The 20,628-nt window shown below is 37.6% G+C and overlaps 2 protein-coding genes across 4 annotated transcripts in view; one reads left to right on the top strand and one right to left on the bottom strand.

Moving 5' to 3' along the window:
• Window positions 1-15,605, bottom strand: part of focad (focadhesin) — a 61,296-nt gene extending 45,691 nt beyond the window's left edge. The window contains exons 1-6 of the mRNA XM_079600049.1: window positions 15,500-15,605; window positions 12,037-12,121; window positions 11,757-11,831; window positions 8,647-8,801; window positions 3,405-3,503; window positions 298-399 (exon numbers count right to left, since the gene is read on the bottom strand). Coding sequence (XP_079456175.1) covers window positions 298-399; window positions 3,405-3,503; window positions 8,647-8,801; window positions 11,757-11,831; window positions 12,037-12,093 — 488 coding nt within the window. The 5' untranslated portion in view covers window positions 12,094-12,121; window positions 15,500-15,605. The remainder of the gene's footprint in view (window positions 1-297; window positions 400-3,404; window positions 3,504-8,646; window positions 8,802-11,756; window positions 11,832-12,036; window positions 12,122-15,499) is intronic.
• Window positions 14,461-20,628, top strand: part of mllt3 (MLLT3 super elongation complex subunit) — a 57,803-nt gene continuing 51,635 nt past the window's right edge. Inside the window, exons 1-2 of one of the 3 annotated variants that reach the window (XM_079600063.1) lie at window positions 14,461-14,546; window positions 17,463-17,643. In XM_079600063.1, coding sequence (XP_079456189.1) covers window positions 17,547-17,643 — 97 coding nt within the window. In that variant the 5' untranslated portion in view covers window positions 14,461-14,546; window positions 17,463-17,546. Of the gene's footprint in view, window positions 14,547-16,762; window positions 17,297-17,462; window positions 17,644-20,628 lie in introns of those variants that run through there. The other 2 variants (XM_079600061.1, XM_079600062.1) reach the window with 2 other exon arrangements.

The raw sequence follows: 20,628 nt of genomic DNA, 5'->3' as shown, positions 1-20,628 counted from the left end.
AATGATGTATAACTATTCGTCGATGTCTGGCTCAGGAGGCAGTCGTATGCAAATGTATTTGCCCATGTGACGTCACAGACCCCGCAATATCAAAACAAACCATTTTTGGAGCTTGATTAAATAAATGCTTGTTTACAATGAGGAGGACATTTTATGCTCTGAAACTTGCAGGATGTTTAAATGGTACAAAGACCTCTAAATGTCAAAATTGTATTTCTCATGCCTTGACCTCTTTAAGATGTTATAAAAATGTTCTATGAAATCCCCCAGATCTGTCATTGTTAACGGATTTCATACTTGTCTGTAGCCAGCTGGAGGAAGTCATCAATTTCCTGGAGCAGAGCGGGCCAGCAGTCGGGACGGTTTTCCAGCACTGTGATGTAGGGGTGAGGGAAGCTCCTAAGATCAAACACATATTTAAATATATATATTTAACATATAGTATTTAAACATCAGTATTTTAATAAGGCAATACAAACAAAATAGCTTCAAATCATCCTCTATCTTTAACGCATCGGACACCAAGTCGTTGCTTGGATGTCTATGCTATGCTGGTGAATGTGATTAATGTCCCTTAATGCTAACACACAAATAAAGGCCCTTATATTAACAAACACGCATGCTCTTTTATCCTAAGATTAATGAACTCATCCAATTTCCTGATCATGTTGTTTGTGTGTGCCTTTGGCACAGGGTCAGGCAGGAACATATTTTATTAAGTTACCTTGAAATCCTCCACATGGTAAACAGTCTCTCAGCACTTGAATTTATGGTCTGGGTCACCTCCAGACAGATGTTAGGGCTGCACCAAAGCTCTCCACAGACAGCCTACAGTTCAAACATTTGCTCATCTATCTCTTGTTGTTCCCCGGCCAACTGGTGCGGCATCACATTATCAGGGTTCATCCATCAGGGGCGGTTTTTAGCAGACAGCCACAACATTAACTGCCAGACAAAGGCTGGCTGACACATTGACCTCCATCGCACTCATTTGAAATGAAAGTTTAGGGCGAGACTGCTTAACCAGGAGAGACGTCTTAAAACTGTAGCGGACCAGGAGAATTTAGAGGTTTGAGCCTACAGAAAAAGACTGAATATACAGCACTCATAGGGAATGAAATGCATTTTATTTTATTTGGGTTGTGATTTGCACTCTGAATGGAAAGAGCTGGATTAAAATAATATAAAAAAAATATAAAAAAATAGATATCTTCCTATTGTGCTTTTGCTGGATGTTTTTTTAATTTTTATAAAACAACATACATTTGACCAGTCAGTGTATTGATTTAAAAACAAATGGATGTTATTTTTAAGTTTAAAAAAAGTTTTGAATTAGTTTGAATCAGTCCAACAAGTTATTCACTGAATCTGTCAGCATTTACTGCATAAGCAGATTACATTGTTTTAGTAAAAAAAATTATTATAATAATTAAAGAAACAGTTTTAACAAAAATCACTCAGCACAACTGTTTCCAACATTGATAATACTTAAAAAATGTAAATATTTATTGAGTAGCAATATTATGATATTATAATATAATATTATGATAATTTCTGAAGGATCATGCGACACTGAAGACTGGAGTAATGGTGATGAAAAATAAATGTTTTTTAATGTTCTTTTTTTTTGTACTTATGATCAAATAAACACCGCCTCGGTGAGCCTAAGAGAAGTATATTCCAAAGCAGCATAGTTTTGTTTAGTATGCACTGCAGTTAAGAAACACAGACAAATTAAAAAGATATAGAGTTTGAGTTTTTAATCTGTCTTTTTTTCTGTGGAAAGAGTTGATTTATTCGTCTACACCCCACCCTAACCCTGTCTGCTTCTGTTGGATATCTACAGTAAGTGGCTTTGTGACCCCAGAGCAGATTGCAGAGGATCCATCGAGCAGACGGACACAATGAGCACCAGTGGGCATCTTTCATTAATCCTCGAGCCCTCCCTCTGTGCCAACCCGTGCTAAAGGCCAAGCACCAATCCCAGGCCAGCACAGAGCCATCGACCCATTCATCTTCTCACCAGGGAGAAACTCGACACAGGAGGAGAAAAATTACATACACGGTCATTTGATTCATTATAAAGTAACTTATCATAAGGGGTCATGTAGTCCAGGCTTAATTCACATAAATAACCAAACAAACAAAAAATTCTGCATGATTCAGCATTTTTAATATGTGTCGGGGTATCTGTGAGAGAGATCGATCTAAATGGCTGTTCAGTTTAGCAAATGAGTACGTGCATGAGGTTAAAAGCGAAAGTGATGAAAGCGAGAGAAAACAGACAGAAGGCTGTTCTAATTTTACATCATCTTACCAGAGCATTAGGTAGGATCACGTGACACTGAAGATCTTACCCAAAATTTTGAACAGTAGTTCAACTCAAGAGGTCTTTATATTTATTTAAAGAAGTAGCGTAACATTAAAGGTGCATGGAGCGATTACTGAGAAACACAGATGAAAGTGGATCTGAACGAGCAACACAACACACTTGTAGCCAATCAGCAGTAGGGGGCGTGTCCACTAATGATGGGGGACGAGAGAGTGAACCAATCAGCAGTAGGGGGCGTGTCCACTAATGATGGGGGACGAGAGAGTGAACCAATCAGCAGTAGGGGGCGTGTCCACTCATGATGGGGGAGGAGAGAGAGTGAGCCAATTAGCAGTAGGGGGCGTGTCCACTAATGATGGGGGACGAGACAGTGAGCCAATAAGCAGTAGGGGGCGTGTACACTCATGATGGAAAGGAGAGAGAGTGAGCCAATCAGCAGTAGGGGGTGTGTCCACTCATGATGGGGGATGAGAGAGTGAGCCAATCGGCAGTAGGGGGCGTGTCCACTAATGATGGGGGAGGAGAGAGAGCAAGAAGGAAATTTGTAGAAAGAGAGATGGCTGAGAGACATTACAAAAGAGAAAAGGTATATCTCAGGGGAATATCATTAGGAAAAGAGGGGTTATGATCAGGCAAGAGCCACGTTAATATTAGAAAAGCTTTCCAGCGCTGTGGAGACCTGAACGGGAAGGCCTGAAAACAGACACAGAGGTTGTGTTGTACGCGTTCATACGCGAGTAACATTGGTTTTGCTGTTTCACAGAATCAAGATATGCTGCTGCTGTAATGTGAGCTAAAGTAAAAGGACAGCTTTTAATGTCATTGTCATTGGGGGAGGAGCAATGAAGGGAGGGGTGTGTTTGTTTGGGTCTGATTTTAAAAAATCAACAGTGTTTCTCAGAAATCGCTTACTGCACCTTTAAATTCTGTTGCCCATTCCCGTTACATAATTTAGCATATTTAAAATCTTCTTGGCAAGAGAGTGTTTTGAAAACATCAACAAAACTAAATGATGACTTTTCTGGGTTTAGAGCAAGTGGCAGCAGCTGTTGCTCTTGGAAAGGGCACTCACCTAATTGAATATGGACAGGTGAAGCTTGCTCCGCTATCCCGCTGACTTGCCTGGATCTGCAGCAGCCTCCCGACCACTTTGATCAGCCCTTGAACATTCCTGCCCAGGCAAGAAACAAGTTAGCATCAGCAGATCCTACCCAAGAAAAACCACGGACCCATAATCCATCAGAGAAGCACATATCATTTGACATTATATGATCCAAACAGTGGTATGCAACATTGTTTTAGCTTGAGGGCATGTGATCACAGTTTGCATTTTAACCCAATATTGCATAAAAATCTTAGATCCTGAACAAATATCAAATACTTTTTGATATTACTTCCAGTTTTCTTATCAGACTGGAAACAGAAGGTCAAGTCGAGAGCATTACTTTGTGGCATACAATGTGTTCTGGTTGTATGTTGCACATTGTAACAAATGTAAGAGGTCATTCGGGTCTTTAATTCATACTTTGCACAGTATACACAGTCACACTATGGTAGGATGCTATTCCGAATGTAGCTAATGACATATTGGGATGCAAGATACAAAGCTCCCGTTCCTTAAGGATACAGGGGGAGTGTTTCTCATACATTATAAATCACCTCTGCTGCGTGACAACATGTGCCGTGTTTTCTTTCATCCCTCCCTCTCGACTCTCTCAAGTCTGACTGTACGTTTCTCAGCTCCTATGGGTTTGATTACTGTATATTTTACCAGAAGGGGAAAACATAACTCCACAGTGAAAGGAAATTCATCTTACCGGCTTTCATCTAGGCTCTTTCGTGAGCCTGGTACGCACTGCGCATAGAAAAGCCGTAACATGCTCCAGTTTTCAGCAGCATATGTACCAAATATCTGCTTATTGATGGATTTTATGGGACAATGTGCATGCAAGCTTAGATCTTGCTGAAAATAAATATGCTACTTATTACAATAGTGCTTCATAAGCTCCAAATAAAGTCTACAAAATGTTGTTGTCAAAGCTGCCAGTACTCACACAGGCAATGCAAGTCTTAGCATGTCTTTTGTATACTCTCCTAAATCAGTAAAAAAATAATTCAGAAAAATGCTGAGGTTATTGACACAAGAAGCCCTTAATTGGTCCCTTTTGTTGTATTGATACCCAATTCCATACACCATAAACACGGCTTTGACAGCACAAAGAATGTCACCATACCCAAATAAAGAATCAATCAACAAGTAAATAAAGTAAGCAATCAATAGTATAAGATATAAAGTACATAAGTAAATAAATAAAACCTAAATATTCTCGCATTTTTCATGTGCTTGACTTTAAAGAAAAAGTTTACCCAAAAATTTTAATTCTGTCATTATTTACTCACCTTCATGTAGTTATTTTTTTTCCGTGGGACACAAAAGAGGATATTTTAATCTTTACACAACAGCAGCAGTTCATAATGATTAATGGCTGGCAAACTTCAAAAAGCACCAAAAAAAAAAAAAGCAGCACAAAAGTAGTCCATAAGACGTATAGACGTGGCTTCAGAAGACTTGCAATCACAGTGTATTCATGTTGACTATTTTTATGCTGCTTTATGGTGTTTTTGTCCTTTCTGGAGCTTGACAGTCTCTGGTAGTAAGGCATAGCGATTTATCACTGAAAAAAACAGGATAGAGGTCTGGAATGACATGGGGGTGGGTAAATAATGACAGAATGTTTATTTTTGGGGGAACTATTCCTTTAAAATTCAGGGCTGTATGATGAAAGGGTACATTGTGTGGGTAGCTGCTCCATGCGATGGTGATGACAGCAGCAGCCGTGCGCGTGTGTGTGTTGGAGACACATGAGCTGACTGATGGAGCAGGCTGCATGTTTTTCTGAATATGCAGATGTGCACCCTCAGTCTGCTGCTGATCTGCATCCAAGAGTCCAACTCAAAGGGAAAAGGAAGCATGTGGGCAGATAACTGAGGTAATCCTCTAAAAACGCAATACACTAACCACATTATAGCAGCAATAAACGCATCTGTTTGTTTGTGCTTCAGGCTTAGAGTTGATTTTAGCATGATTTAAAGTGCCCATGAAATCAAAAGTGAAGTTTTTTGGCTTTTAGTATGAGTATGTTAGATTTACTGTTATCTATAAGCTAGTGTGCTACAAAACAATGACGCACTTTAAAGATATAAGCTTTCAAAACTCAGTTTCTCGCTTTTGCCAATATGGATCACTCTGCAAGCGTCCCGCCCCCTACAGTATAAATAGATGCTGTGGCGGTCACTTGTTCACACATTTACTATTTTCTATATGGTGAATTGCACATAGCTTATGACAAAACAACTGTAGAGGTTTATAGAGGTGATCAAATAAAACCATTTTGGAGTTTTGCGGCCATTTATGCGCTAATGCACTCCAAAAAGTTAGATTTAAGCGTTTAAACTTTGCAGAGAATATAACCTCGTCCTAAAATATAAATACTACCTGAAACAGACTTGCGGGTAGCAAATATGAAATATAACATTTGATTACTGGATTTACAGAAATAATTTCCCTTTTAAGAAGTGTTTTCTCAACATTGCATATCACGAACGGGTGAACCGCTAATATTTGATATAACGGGAGGATTAATATTTAGATTGTCATTTGCGGTGCGGGTCGGGAATCAATAGGCATGGGCGGTAATACTAGACGACGTGGATTTTTTTTTGCACAGACATACTAGTTTGAACCAGAATACTGAGAACTATTAAGAGAACTACTAAGAACTGAGAGAGATTGAGGAAGCAGCGACACATTATCAAGCCTTAGGTAGACAGCACCTGTGGTGGTGTTCTTGTGTCATGAGATGACAACAGAAGTAGAGAGCCTCTCTTGTCATGAAATGAAGACTGCAATGCCACAACTCAAAGAAATCGATGAGGAAGCTGCCGAAAGTGGCCCAGTACACCCCTGCCTGACTGAAAATCCCAGCTTTTCTTCATTTCTGAGCCCCAGATTTTAGCACGAAGACTTTAGCTTGCCACATATATAAACTGGAAGCGATATGTTTTCGTGTTTCATCGAAATCACCAGCAATTGTGATGACCGGTAGTTTTAAACAGCTTTAGACATTGCAGAACGAGCTCAGGGCTAGAGGATTAGAGGTCAAAATGTTGTAAATAATGTTCAGTTTCTTTGTATAGACAAATCATTTGGCTTCTTAGGACCTCAATGAATCGTCAGGAGCCACAGGTATTCATTTAGTTTTGTCTGCATATGTTTTTGTTTGACTCTCAAAGTGATGGTAGCCATTGACTTCTACACTATCAATCACTGAGGTTTCACCTAAAAATCTTCTTTACTGTTCTCATGGGGGGGAAAAGGTCACCTATATTTTGGATGGCCTGAGGGTAAGTAAATTAACAGCAAATATTTATTTTTGGGTGAACTATCCCTTTAATATTTAAAATAATTACATTAATATATATTTTAAAAAAATATATAAAATAAATGCAGCCTTGGTGAGTATAAAAGAACCATAATACAATGTGTGTGTTTTTTTAATCCTCTTCTGTGGTAATTTGCATCATCTACAAAACCAATGGAGTCAACAATTAGTCAACCTCCATGTGATCAACACAAACACCAGACATTAAGCACTTTTAGGACTTTAAGTACATAGTTGTCAGTGTGATGTTGGAAACACCATGTTAATGATAGCCAAATTAGCAGAATTTTCAACACTTTAAAAACAGTAAAACCAAAAATATGCTAACTTCGCAGCATGATAACTATTATTTTTTATGCCTGTGCTGTTCCTTTGAAAATAATAAAAGATTACCGTTTCCGCATTTGCTAGTTTTGTTTTAAATTATAGTTATAAATACAGTTCTCTAACCTATACAATGTACTGTACAAAGCAACAGTCAAAACTCTTCTGGGAAATATAAATACATAATACAACATATAGTTGTCTTTGCTTACTGAACTGGGAGAGGAGGGAGTATTTTAACATCGAAATTACTCATCACTTTTAATCTGATGCTATGATGTGTAATTGGTCACTATTTAAATAAATAAAAACTCTTTCAAAGACTAATTCCAGAGTTGAGAGAAGGGAGAGGCCAGAGCCTGAGGAGTCTGATAAGATGATGTCCTCAGGGCTTGACGGGGTGGGAAGGGTGTATCATTTAAAAATGCATCTGGAGCCACCTTTGACACTATAATATGGGCTTAAAAATGTGTCAAAGGCCCTGTTTACAGCTGGTATTAAGATGCGTTGGATCACAAGTAGACGAGGGAGACACATTCCCTTTTACACCTGGTGTTTTAATGCGTCTATTTTGTTCACTTTCAAACACTTCTGTCCTGATTTCTTCGAGGGGAGGGTCTATAGGCGGGTAAATGTACAGGCTTTTTAAGATCTTTTGATCGAACGGATGAAATAAGCTCACGCAATTTATAGATGAACACGACCGGAGACGACGGAAAAACATACTGTACAGAGAGCAGCAGCTTTCGCTTACAAGACCACGCTGAACGCTGTGAGTGTTAGAAATCAGGAATGGTGAGAACATTGTGCTTGGTACGTTTGTCATCTTCAAACCAAACTTGGGTCTCCAGCCGACAAAGTTTAAATCTTCCCATAATATTACGCATTAGGTCAGTAGGCGGAGAGTAGACGGTCTTTTGTGGCTGTTTGAACTAGGGCTGGATAACGATTAATCGCAACTAATCGTTTGCAGAATAAAAGTTTTTGTGTACATCATATATGTGTGTGTACTGTGTATAATAATTATGTATTTATAAATACACAAACATTAATGTATAATTTTAAGAAAAAAATATATTTATATATTAAGTATTTATAATTATATATAATATAAAGTATATTTAAATATTTTTTAAATGTATACATGCATGTGTGTGTATAAATAGATAATTATTTTACACAGTACACACACATATATGATGTAAACAAAAACTTTTATTCTGCAAACGATTAGTTGCGATTACTCGTTATGCAGCCCTACACATTCGACCACATGAGCGTTTACACCACCAAAGCAAATGCGTTTTCGACTACCTCTGGAAGTGGTCATAAGTGGACAAGCTCAAAAGGTTTTAGACCCGTTTACACATGTATTTAGCGACGTCCGCTTGTGATCAGATTGACGAGAACACTTCTTAATGCCAGAAAAAGGGGCCAAAGAAACTGCATCGAGTCAGAGCTTTTTTAAATTGTGGATGAAATGGGAGGATAATCTGAATTAGCTAGTGGAGCCGTGTGCATGTCTCCCAGCAGTGAACAGAAGCATACCGTGCCGAGGGCAGGAGGTTAAGGGTGGTGTTGAGCACATACGGCAGATCTGCATGTCCCTGTTCCACGAAAAGCACCCAAGCGTCACAGCAGGCCGAGCGGACGACAGTGCTGTCACTGCTGCACTGCTCCCACAGAGACTCCAGCGCTGGCCCCTGGTGATACACAACACACGCTCAACATGCAAACCATTACACACCAGCACAAAAATACAGGTGAAACTCAAAAAAATGTAATAACGTGCAAAAGTTAATTTATTTCAGTCATTCAACTTAAAATGTGAAACTAATATATTATATAGACTAATTACATGCCAAGTGAGATATTTCAAGCCTTTATTTGTGATAATTTTGATGATTATGGCTTACAGCTTATGAAAACCCCAAATTCAATATTGTGAAAAGGTTTTCATAAGCTGTAAGCCATAATCATCAAAATTATCACAAATAAAGGCTTGAAATATCTCACTTGGCATGTAATTACTAATTAGTCTATATAATATCTTAGTTTCACTTTTTAAGTTGAATTACTGAAATAAATGAACTTTTGCACGATATAATTTTTTTTCGAGTTTCACCCGTATAAGAGACAATGTTAATGGTGTTGTACAATTGAATCATTAACTGTCCGGAAATACTAAAAGGCAGATATGATATTTCATGACATATTTACCATGTAATAGAGATGCACCAATAATACATTTCTCTGGCGAAACCCATTATTCAGAACGATATCTGCCGATACCGATAGTTGAAACAAAAATCTCTCCCAACAAATGTTACAGGGAACCCTCTCATTTGGAGCATAACTATAATATTGGAGGTTAGAATTAGCAACAGAGCCCAAACTATTTAATTCAACTGCTGTTTATTTTCTGGTTGAAACACTGATTGAGAGATTACATGAGACATGATTCATTTTCGGGAAGTTGTTCTGTATCTTTCCACATACCTTCTGATGTTCATGCGTGTTTTTCCATGCTATAACTTATATTAAAAGTGGAAGAACAGACTCGCGCTGCTGTTTAAAGTAAGGCGCTACAACGATCTGTCACGTCACATTTACAAGCGTCAAAAAGCCATTTATTGCTTGAATTTTGTGATAAAACGTATTGCATTTGAAAGATGAGACGTTGTTTCTTATCAGAAGTAACAAACCCTTCGTGATTATTGGATTCAAGGCGAGCTACAAGTAATGTTCGGTGTAGGGGGGGGAAACAGACCTGGCAACCCTGCTTGAACTACGAGTGATTCATAGGGTCAAATAGAGCCTGCTTTAACATCACTATTTTTTTAACTGTGTTATTGTCTTGTTAACATAGATAGCCCTAAATTCAAAACAAGAGACATTTTCTTCACACACAGTTTGAGTTGCAGTCGGACACATTTGATTGACAGGAAATAATCTGCCCTGATCATCGGCTGTAATTGCTTTCAATCGGCCGATACCAATTACTGACCAATATCATTTTCCAAACTTTTCCATACTCCATAAGATTTTATTTAAATAATTAATCAGCAAAAAACAACAGCAGAAACGTCCTTGTATTTCAGATATCCAAGATCCAACGCATCACAGCCCACCTTTACATGTCAACCACAGCTATTTAGCATTCAGCTTCTGGGCTTCAATGTCATGAATAAATTAGTGATGCACTGACATTTTGTCAATTTTATAATGAAATTCAAACAATAAATGTCAGATCGCTGTTGCGGCCTCAGTTCAAGCTGCATGAAACCATCATCTCATCTCTTTACAACTAAAGCACAACCTAAAATGAACGATTCAGAAAGTATGTTTAAAGAAACTGAAATGTATCATATCTCAAAAAAAGAAAAAGAAAAAAAGTTTCAACCCTGGAAAGATGTCAATCTTTCGAGCTTGTAAACAATGTCACGTAATGTTACATTTGCCTCAGGAAAGACATTCAATGTCCAAATAGCCCAAAACTAGAACTGGAGGAGCATTTTTCGCAATAAATACACTATTACCTTACATATTGTCTTCATTATTTACCGCCGGTAATGTATGGTTTGAAAAAATAAAAAAATTCATGAAAATGAGTTATAGCCACTGTTTAAGTGTTTATTTATTTAATTTGGTTTATTTATTTAGTTTATTCATTTTATTTATTGTTTATTATTTATTTATTTAAATTTGGAGTACAATCATAATTATATGATTAAAAGATGATATAAAACTGCCTTATGTGCAATTTAAACGCATATGCAATGAAATGGTTTAGAGATCATTGGACATGATGTCATTGCTCATTGGCAGCCAGTTTGAAAACACTTTCCTTAAAGGGATAGTTCATTTACTCACCCTCATGTTTCTTTCTTCCGTTGAACACAAAAGAAGATATTTTAAAGAATGTTGGTAACCAAACAGTTGATGGACCCCATTGACTTGCATAGAAGGTCATAAGTCAATGGTTACGTCAACTGTTTTGGTTGCCAACATTCTTTAAAATATCTTGTTTTGTGTTCAACAGAAGAAAGAAACTCATACATGTTTAAATGAAGGTGAGTAAATGATGAGAGAATTTGCATTTTTGGGTGAACTATCCCTTTAAGAAGCACATACACAAACAAATGCATGTTATTGAATGACTGGACACAGCACTTATTGTATGAGTTGAACAGTTGAGTTTTACCATTTTCGAATCCATTCAGCCGATCTCTGTGTCTGGTGGTAGCACTTTTAGCATAGCTTCTTAGCATAGATCATTGAATCAGAGTATCCTATATATTGGCCTAGAAAACAGCAACTTTTAATTTTCTGTCGGCCTTAGACAGTACACAATGTAACTACAGAAAAGTCAAGTTTTAAATAGGAAAAATATCAAAACTCTTTGGACATTTTTTTTGAGAGAGATGCTAACGGTCTAATCAGATTCAATGATCTATGCGAAGCTATGCTAAAAGTGCTACCGCCAGACCCGGAGATCGGCTGAATGGATTCGAAAACGGTAAAACTCAACTGTTTAACTCGAGGGGAGTTGGAAAATGAGCCTATTTCCAAAAAAAAGTGGAGTGTTCCTTTAAATGTGCCCTAAGTGTGATGTGATATGCCCCCTAATGTATGCAAGAATGATTGTGACGACTTACTTTAGTGGTAGTCTGACAAATCCTTTCATTTTGGCCTTTCTCTTTCAACACTGCAGTGACCAGCGTCCTCACAGCCTAGAATTAAAAAGGCAACAAATCTGGTTCTTCACATGCCTTCAGCAAACTAGATTTCATCAAAATTAAACATTCACAGGAATGGATTTCTACAAGCCAGACACGTTTGGCGGGACAGATAATCATTTCAATGAAATTACTGTGGAATGTGAACCTTGTTTTACCTCGAACTCCTTAAATCATCTGTCTTTTCTGAGTGCTTTACCTGAGCTTGAATGAGGGAGCTGGGGAACTCAAACCGTGTCTTCAAAGTTTCAGTCATCTCCGGAAATCATGTATGATGCCCCATACTAAAAGCAAACATCATACAGAAAATGTCATTTAGTCACCATAAAAAGGCATTCACAGCCAATTATACTAGCAAAATTTACATATTTTTGAGTGAAACTGGACATTCAATGACCAAAAAAAAAATAATATAGCACTTTATTTAATCTAATGGGATTTGATTGGATAGTGGAACAATAGTCTGTAGATGGATGGAGAGGAGGTGTTGAAAAGTAAAAGGGACCGATGACGTTAGTTGTAAAGAAAACAAATGATCACATTAATAGTAAATTAGGAAGCCAAACATTTCTTCTAAATATCAGATGAATGCTGTACAAGTTCAGGAATGTAGCTACATTATGCTACACTACACAAAAGTTTGGGGTTGGTAAGACTGTGTTTTTGTGAAGAAAAAAACAGAAATATTGTGAAATATTAAGGATTTTTTAATAAAGTAATTTATTCCTGTGATGCAATGCTGAATTTTCAGTATCATTACTCCAGACTTCAGTGTCACATGATTCTTCAGAAAACACTCTAATATGCTGATTTGGTGTGAAATGTTAAAAACAACTAGCCTATGCTTAAAGGGATAGTTGACAGTTCTGTCATCATTTATTCACCCCCGTGTCGTTCCAAACAATGTAAGATTTTTTTTTTCAGGATTCTTTAATGAATAGAAAGTTCAAAAGAACAGGAATCTTTGTTAACATTATAAATGCATTTACTGTGAATTTTGACCAAATTAATGCATTCTTTCTTTCTGAATAATATTAATTCCTTTCAAAATAAAATAATCTAAATGCCCCCAAACTTTTGAATAGTAGTGTAAAGTAAAACAAACTTTTGACTTCTTATTGAATTTAAAGGGATAGGCTAGTTCACCCAAAAATGATTTAGTCTAGATTTAGGTGTATATGACTGACATTGTTCTTTCAGACGAATACAATCGGAGTTATATAAAAAAATGCCCTGGCTCTTCCAAGCTTTATAATGGTAGTGAATGGCCGTTTCTGTTTTGAAGTCCATAAAAGTGCCTCTATCCATCACAAAAGTGCCTCTATCCATCATAAAAGTGCATCTATCCATCACAAAAGTGCCTCTATCCATCATAAAAGTGCATCTATCCATCACAAAAGTGCTCCACACTGCTCTGGGGGGTTAATAGAGGCCTTCTGAAGCGAACAATGTGTAACATGTTAAATATGAATATTGTTCTTACACAAACGAAGTAAAATTCTAGCTTCCGGCCAAACAAACATACGCAGTCTACTTCATAAGTAGCGCAGTGCGTCATGGCGTAGCGTAAATACCAGCAGTGCGTCGCATTACTCGCATAAGTTGCGCTTTAAACTCAGGCCTAAGTCAAATCCGTATGTTTGTTCGGCCGGAAGCTAGTTATTTTACTTTATAAAGTTTTAAATATGAATATTTTTCTTACACAAACACATTGGCTTAGCTTCAGAAGGCCTTTATTAACCCCCCGGTTAGCAGTGTGGAGCACTTTAATGATGGATAGAGGCACTTTTATGGACTTCAGAACAGAAATGGCCATTCACTGCCCTTATAAAGCTTGGAAGAGCCAGGACATTTTTTTAATATAAGTCCGATTGTATTCGTCTGAAAGAAGAATATCATATACACCTAGGATGACATGAGGGTGAGTAAATCATGGGCTAATTTTAATTTTTGGGTGAACTATCCCTTTAAGAGTTAAATTGGGAAGGAACAGAATTTCTTAAACGTGTGGTCTGCAACTGCAAATCACGTCATGAGAAATTAAGTCATGGGATATTCAGAATCAACCCTCATTTCCTGAAATGAAGAAATTAACATGCAAACTGACATCATCTGAAAAAACACAGCTGTGAGTCTCAGATCACAGGTGTCAAGGGATCAAACACGCCAAACAGGTGCAACGGGACAAAAAAAACGCCTTCAGGGCAATACTATTAGACTGAAATTAGAACAACCCAACACCACTTCAAACTAACGTAATCTAAAGTGAAATTAAATAAAGGCCTGAGACATATAGTCTGCCTGCATCTAAACTCAGAAGATACAACCATCTGACAGATGGCACTGGCAACCACATCAATGGGATGCATTATTCACAAGTGACTTCTGCCAAAGCTTCAATGTCCGTCCAGTTGCGGACCGCCGACTTTGGCGTCTCATATGTTGTCTCATATGGACTCTCGGCGTAGGGTAATGGGATTACCAGCCGTTCATTTGACTGACACTGGCTGATGGCCACTGGAGATTCAGGTTTATGCCACAGCACATGGGAGAAAGAGACAATGCAAGCCCCTAAAATGCTGCCCCTCCCCTCGTGGGACTGTTATCTGACAAGCACTGCGTGTGCGTGATGAAATACCTGCTGCGTTTCCATAAAGACTGACAGTACAGAAGCTCTACTGACAGCAAAGAGTGGCTCGGGCAAATCAGGTAAGATTTGAAATTCATTGACTTAAGTCTGTTTAAGCCCAAAGTATCTATTTTATTACAATAAAAGTGGATTTTTATGTTGTTGTAGATTCCAACTGAGTATTATTTAGGAGACAAAATCAAAATATCTCCACATTAGTTTAAGCTTCTTACTGCTGTAGTTTGGGAGTTATTTGAATTCAGTGATGACAGATGATAAACAATGCATCGAGAAAACGCCACCCAAAAAAAAGTTACAAAACTATTTTTAGTCATGTTTGACTCGTATTTTAAACTTCTAGGAAGAGGTTTATATATAAATGTCGGCAAACTAGTTGGTTGTTTTAATCTGATCAATATTAAACACACGCTTTTGTCAGCAAAGTAAAGAAGTAAAAATATTCCAGGGATTTCCAGCCTTTGGCTACTTGTCCAAATGCACAAAGGCTTCAGCTCGGGACTGCTTGCTCTGCACTGCTTGTGTGTGTCCACAATAATGCATCATTGTTTAAGTGATGCTGTGTTTAAGTCACTGGCTGGCTAGACTACAATATGTCCGTTTTCAAATGATGGTGCTTCAACAATGGACATGTATCACAGTAATACCACGTACTAAGGGTATTTGTCGAATTACATTTAATCGCCATGTAAACACCATTTTACACGAATAAAGCAATCATTCAATATCATGGTATTACCATCTGATACCATACCACCATCACAGTGCTTATTGTAAGGTTAGCCCACTGCGGGTATTTATTTAGTTCCGAATTTGTGTGATGAAATATTGCCATTCAATTACAAATATGTGTTTAGCAATTGAAGAAACGTTCCTGTTTGTGTATTGCTGTAATACAGGAAAGCCCGCTACCTAGTACCTAGCTGTCAGTTTCACTAAATGTTTCTATAACTGTGTTAACAATGTTGACATCACATAAACAAGCAGGCTGATGTGATATACGTGATATTCTTACCCAGAGAACTCCTATATTCCAGTGAGATTTTGATGCACTTTGCTAACTTTTTCGCGAAAAACCCTCCAAGCGCCAGCACATGCTTCTACAGTGCGCGTGGAGGACCAAACTTAATAAACGCGTTACGTTAATATCACTGTTTTATTTCTTAACATTTTAACTGCAAAAACATGGATTTTTTCTCTGTATGGACATTATGGAACTCGCAAGTACCCTTCTAATACTTTTCTTACATTCATTTATGTCTTTCCTAAAATAAAATAAAATAAAATAAAATAAAATAAAATAAAATGTCAGAACATTTTTTGTAAATATTTATTTTAAAATATAGGCTACATGACCACATACAGACAGGTGTTTAAACGTGGACTTTTGTTCTATAGCCTATTTATTTTCCCAATAAATAATAGAAAAATTAAGTAGAATAGACTGCGTGTGACTATAATTTACATATTATATCATATTTAGTGCTGTCAAATCGATTAATCACACAATTAATCTACGTTTCTAGCTAATTATTATTATTATCTAAATAATATATGTGTATATTTATGTATATTATATACATATATATCTGTGTTTAGCCTATACTGTATACACACACACACAGAGAGAGAGAGAGAGAGAGAGAGAGAGAGAGAGAGAGAGAGAGAGACATACCATATATAAATATAATAATACACACACACACACACACACACATTTTATGTAAACAAAAACTTTATGAATGTGATTAATCACAATTAATCACTAATTTAGCACTAATCACTGATTAAGCACTAATTATATTATACTATATTATATTAGGCTATATTATATTAATTATATTATATTGTTGATCATACCATATTGCTGATTATTAATTTATTTAAAAAAAACTATATACATTTTCTCTCTACATTTTAGCCATTTATTTGACTAAAATAATTTATCCATTGGCTTTTTTTACAGTAAAACTACGTCTTTTAATTTACAATATAATTTTGACTGAATATTGTAAAATAACAGGTGTTTAAGAAGCTTTTTTTTTTTTTTTTTGCACTCAGTGTGAAACAAGAACAGTGTAAACCAATAGGCCAAATTAAATTACATTAGTTTATAGTCACTCACATTGTATTGAAAAAAACTAACTGGTTAAAGCAACAAACAGCAGAAAGGCACAATATACGAGCATAACATACACACAATATAGAAAATATACATGTAACATGTTTAATACAGAGCAAGTATTAATAAATAGCTGTTGTTGAGCAGTGGAAAGGTGGTTTTACACGGGTTAATAGTGGCACTTCACTCGCTCGCGCTGCCATTGGCTCGTCTCGCGCACCGCACCGACTGCGACTCGAGAGCACGCGCTGACACTCACGCGCATGCGTCTTACTTTACTCCTCAGCCTTTGAAAACTCAGAGAGCTCAATTAAAAGACCATGTCCGCCATCGGGCGTCTACAGTCCTCGGTGTCCTTATTTAAACCAAATTCTCCATGAAATAGCATTACCCCGTGGCCTCAGCAATGGCCAGTTCGGTGAGTAGGGCTTTACCTGTTATATCGGTGCGGTGTTTTGGACCTCCAGTGCCTCTGTTCGTTTTCGTCCGGGTTGGAAAGGCGATTAGACGCGTATGAGGCTTTTCCAGACATATTTCCATCGGAATACTGAAGTACAGAAGAACTAGTGGAGTCGTGCGTTTCCAGTGTATTAGTGCATGTCTGCAAAAGTGATGCGCTTGAAAGATTTCAAACAAAAGGAGGGCATTCAATAACAAATATTCAGTGCTGTGTTTCTATCAATTATTTTGGTATGTTAATGTTAAATAGCACACCAGAAACTTATGATTCGACCATTATTTTTGCTTTACCTGTATGCGGCTTTTGAGTGGTTTATAACACGCACGCGCTCAGACTGTTCCTTTTATACTTAATAATTGGCGACATCATTGTAAAGTGAACATTTGGGTGTTTTAGGGTGCCGTTCAGGTGAAGCTGGAACTCGGTCATCGTGCCCAGGTCCGAAAGAAACCCACCGTGGAAGGTTTTACGCACGACTGGATGGTGTTTGTCCGCGGACCAGAGCACAGCAACATTCAGCATTTTGTGGAGAAAGTCGTGTTTCATCTTCACGAAAGTTTCCCGAAACCAAAAAGAGGTACGTGAAGCGGTTTATTATCATTTGTGGATTCTGTTGAAGAGAAAGGCAGGAGTGGTGTGTGTGATCCAGACTGAATGCACCTTGATGCATGCAGAGATTGTCTGATGGTCTACTGGAGCGCTGCAGGGACAAAAAGTGCTAGATATCAGGGATGCATAAATAAGTATTTTTAGCACTAAATATGTTGCGTTCATGTGTGTTTATATTCATGTGTGGATTTTTTTTGTTTTGATTGTCTTTTTCTGATACCATTGACAACGCGCAGTAATAAGAGCGCGACTACTTCTAAAAAGTTTTCATAAAAATGCGCTTTACTCTCTTAAAAATGAAGGTTAGTCATTGGCATTGATGGTTCCATTTAGAACCTTTAACATCCATGGAACCTTTCCATTGTACAAAATGTTCTTTAGAGTGGGAATAAGTTTTTTTAAATTATTATTATTAAAATGTTCCTCTCAATAAGAAAACATGGTTATTTTAAAAACCGTTCACTGAAAGGTTATTTTGCGTAACCAAATATGGTTCTTCTTTGGCATCGCTGCAAAAAAACAAAAACAAACTGTGGAACCTTTCTTATTAGGGTAGAATAATAACTTAATGTTATCCTTTGCTTAGCAGTCTTGTATTGTCTCCTTGTGGTAATGTAAGGGTTTGCTCATCTCTGGCAGTGTATATCGTTTAGAACACGTTCAGCCTCCGTTTTTAAATGAACGTTTTGTTCAGCGAAAACTGAATAAAATGTTTTTGTTTTGTCGCAACTTAATAAAAATGAGACCCAAATTCATATGTTACCATTTTTATTCCCTAGTCCATTGCCGCACACACCCTCATTCTTTTTAAACATTTTCATAAAATGGTATACAGGTAATGCTTAATAATGTAGCCCTACACACTCTCCCATATTGTGCTGTCTTTGTGGGTCCTGCATGGACCCTCCCCGTCTGGTCAGACATGGTATTTCTTGATTTTCAAACATGCAGATATATATCCAACATGAGAATGTACCGATTCAGATTATACCAGTTATGTGTTTTAAGTTTATTAAACTGTTTTTTTATGGTCTTATGATTTCTACAATCACCTCATGTATTGGTGGTCATGTATGAAAGTGATTTCAACCCCTGTAACTCACAACAAACAGGAGAGGTAGAGAGAGAGAGAGAGAGAGAGAGAGAGAGAGAGAGAAAGAAAAAGCGTCTGGTGGTCTGAAAGGAGGAATGTAGGAGTAGCGGTTGATGAAAGCCTTGGAAGGAATTAATTAAAATATTTGCTGGTTTCCTCTCCTTGCCCGAAGTGTTTAATCTGAGTTTGCTGTGACGTGGTAAGTGCTGGAGAAAGTCACTGTCATCCCACTGCTTTTAGATCGCATGTGAGCATTTGCACTTTATTGAGAACAGTTGTTAGATCATCTTTGTTCCAGCCAACCATTTCCCCCCTATTGCATGGGGTGTTTGTTTTTTGTTTTTTTTTCAGAAATTGTGCATGTTGTATTCACAAATATAAATGGATGTGTCATGCACGTCACAAAAATATACCTTCGCATGCAGGGTTTGACATTAACTTTTCTGCTCACCAGTCACTGTGGCTAGTGGTTTTCCAAAGTTACTAGCCACTCAACATTTTCACTAGCCATAATTTTGACATTGATTACATGCTATATAGATATTTTTAATATATCTCATAATTTGCCAGCAGGTATATTAGGCTGCTGTCACTTTAAGACCTTACGGACAGATCCCTTATACTGTTACACATGCGTTTTCTTTCTCAACTGTTTAGGTTCACTTAAAAACATAACTGACCGTGTTTACGTGAATACTCACCGAGACTGGCATTTTGACATTATTTTGTTTGAATTTGACTGTTTAACCGCAATAAGCAGCGCAAAATAACTAAACTTAGTACTGAGAGGCGGCTTTATGTGCGTCACTTTGGGTGTGTGCAAAACATCTACAGGAATGAGTAAAATTATGTGCACTGCCACGCCAAAATTCAAGCCCTGTAACGCCAACAATATTAATCCGGAGCAAATGAAGCGAGTGAGTGAAGAGAGGCGGGTTTGCGCGTCACTCGCTGTCGGAGAGATAAGAGAGAGAGAGAAAGCGCAGCCGGTATCCTGTATCTATTCTGCGGAAAATGTGAATTGGAAGCGGTTTAAATATTTCTGTATTGATTAGGCCTATGTATAGAAAAATCTATATTTTAGACCACACTACAGTGCACTTCGTTTTTTAAAAGAATACAATTGAAAAATGTAAATATTATATATAAAATTCAACCCTCATTTGGCAGGTCGGCGGGTGTTAATGTCAAGTCCCGGTCGCACACGTTCTCGTAGGTACTGTTGCTAAATTGTTCTGATTTAACATTTTGAAGCTTTCTAAGACCGTGTTTTATTGCTGTGGTGGGAAATCAAGCCACAAAGATTGGAAAATTGCAGAGAAGGACTTAAGTTGCTTCTGTGGACAGCTCAAGATGCATGGCTTCAAACAGTATGCTAATATTTCCCTCATTCCTTTGCGTTATAGGGTTCATATCATGTCCACCGCCGCAGGTTTGATTTATGCCACAGAGTTGTTGTTTACTTAGGATCTGAAGGGGATGTGTGCTTCAGATCAGCTCTCAGGCTCTATGCGTGTGGTGAAATCTCCCCCGCTATATTTATTTTCTCAAAACATTAAAACGGACTGTAAATCAAGGGCTGGACCTAATTTGGAAACTACTGGAAGTCATGCTCCTGAAGCTCTTCGATGACAAGAGCTACACTAAATGTGGGTTTGCTTGAACTTCTAGCCCCTCTCCTCTTTTCTTTGGCAAATGTCTTCCAGGGGCTGCTGGAAAAAAAGGCAAAAGCAGCAGGGGGATACTTAACCTCTAATAAATCCTGCCTTATGACACCAGCTTTTCGAGACCCTACCAAACGCCACCTTCGAAGTATACCTAAAATGTTTTTGCGCTGTGATGAATTAGTAGTCTAAGTAC

This window comes from Phoxinus phoxinus, assembly GCF_949152265.1.
Source record: "Phoxinus phoxinus genome assembly, chromosome: 2".
NCBI lineage: Eukaryota > Metazoa > Chordata > Actinopteri > Cypriniformes > Leuciscidae > Phoxinus > Phoxinus phoxinus.
Note: the sequence above shows the minus strand (reverse complement) of the source record. Positions and strands in the feature narration are given on the sequence as shown.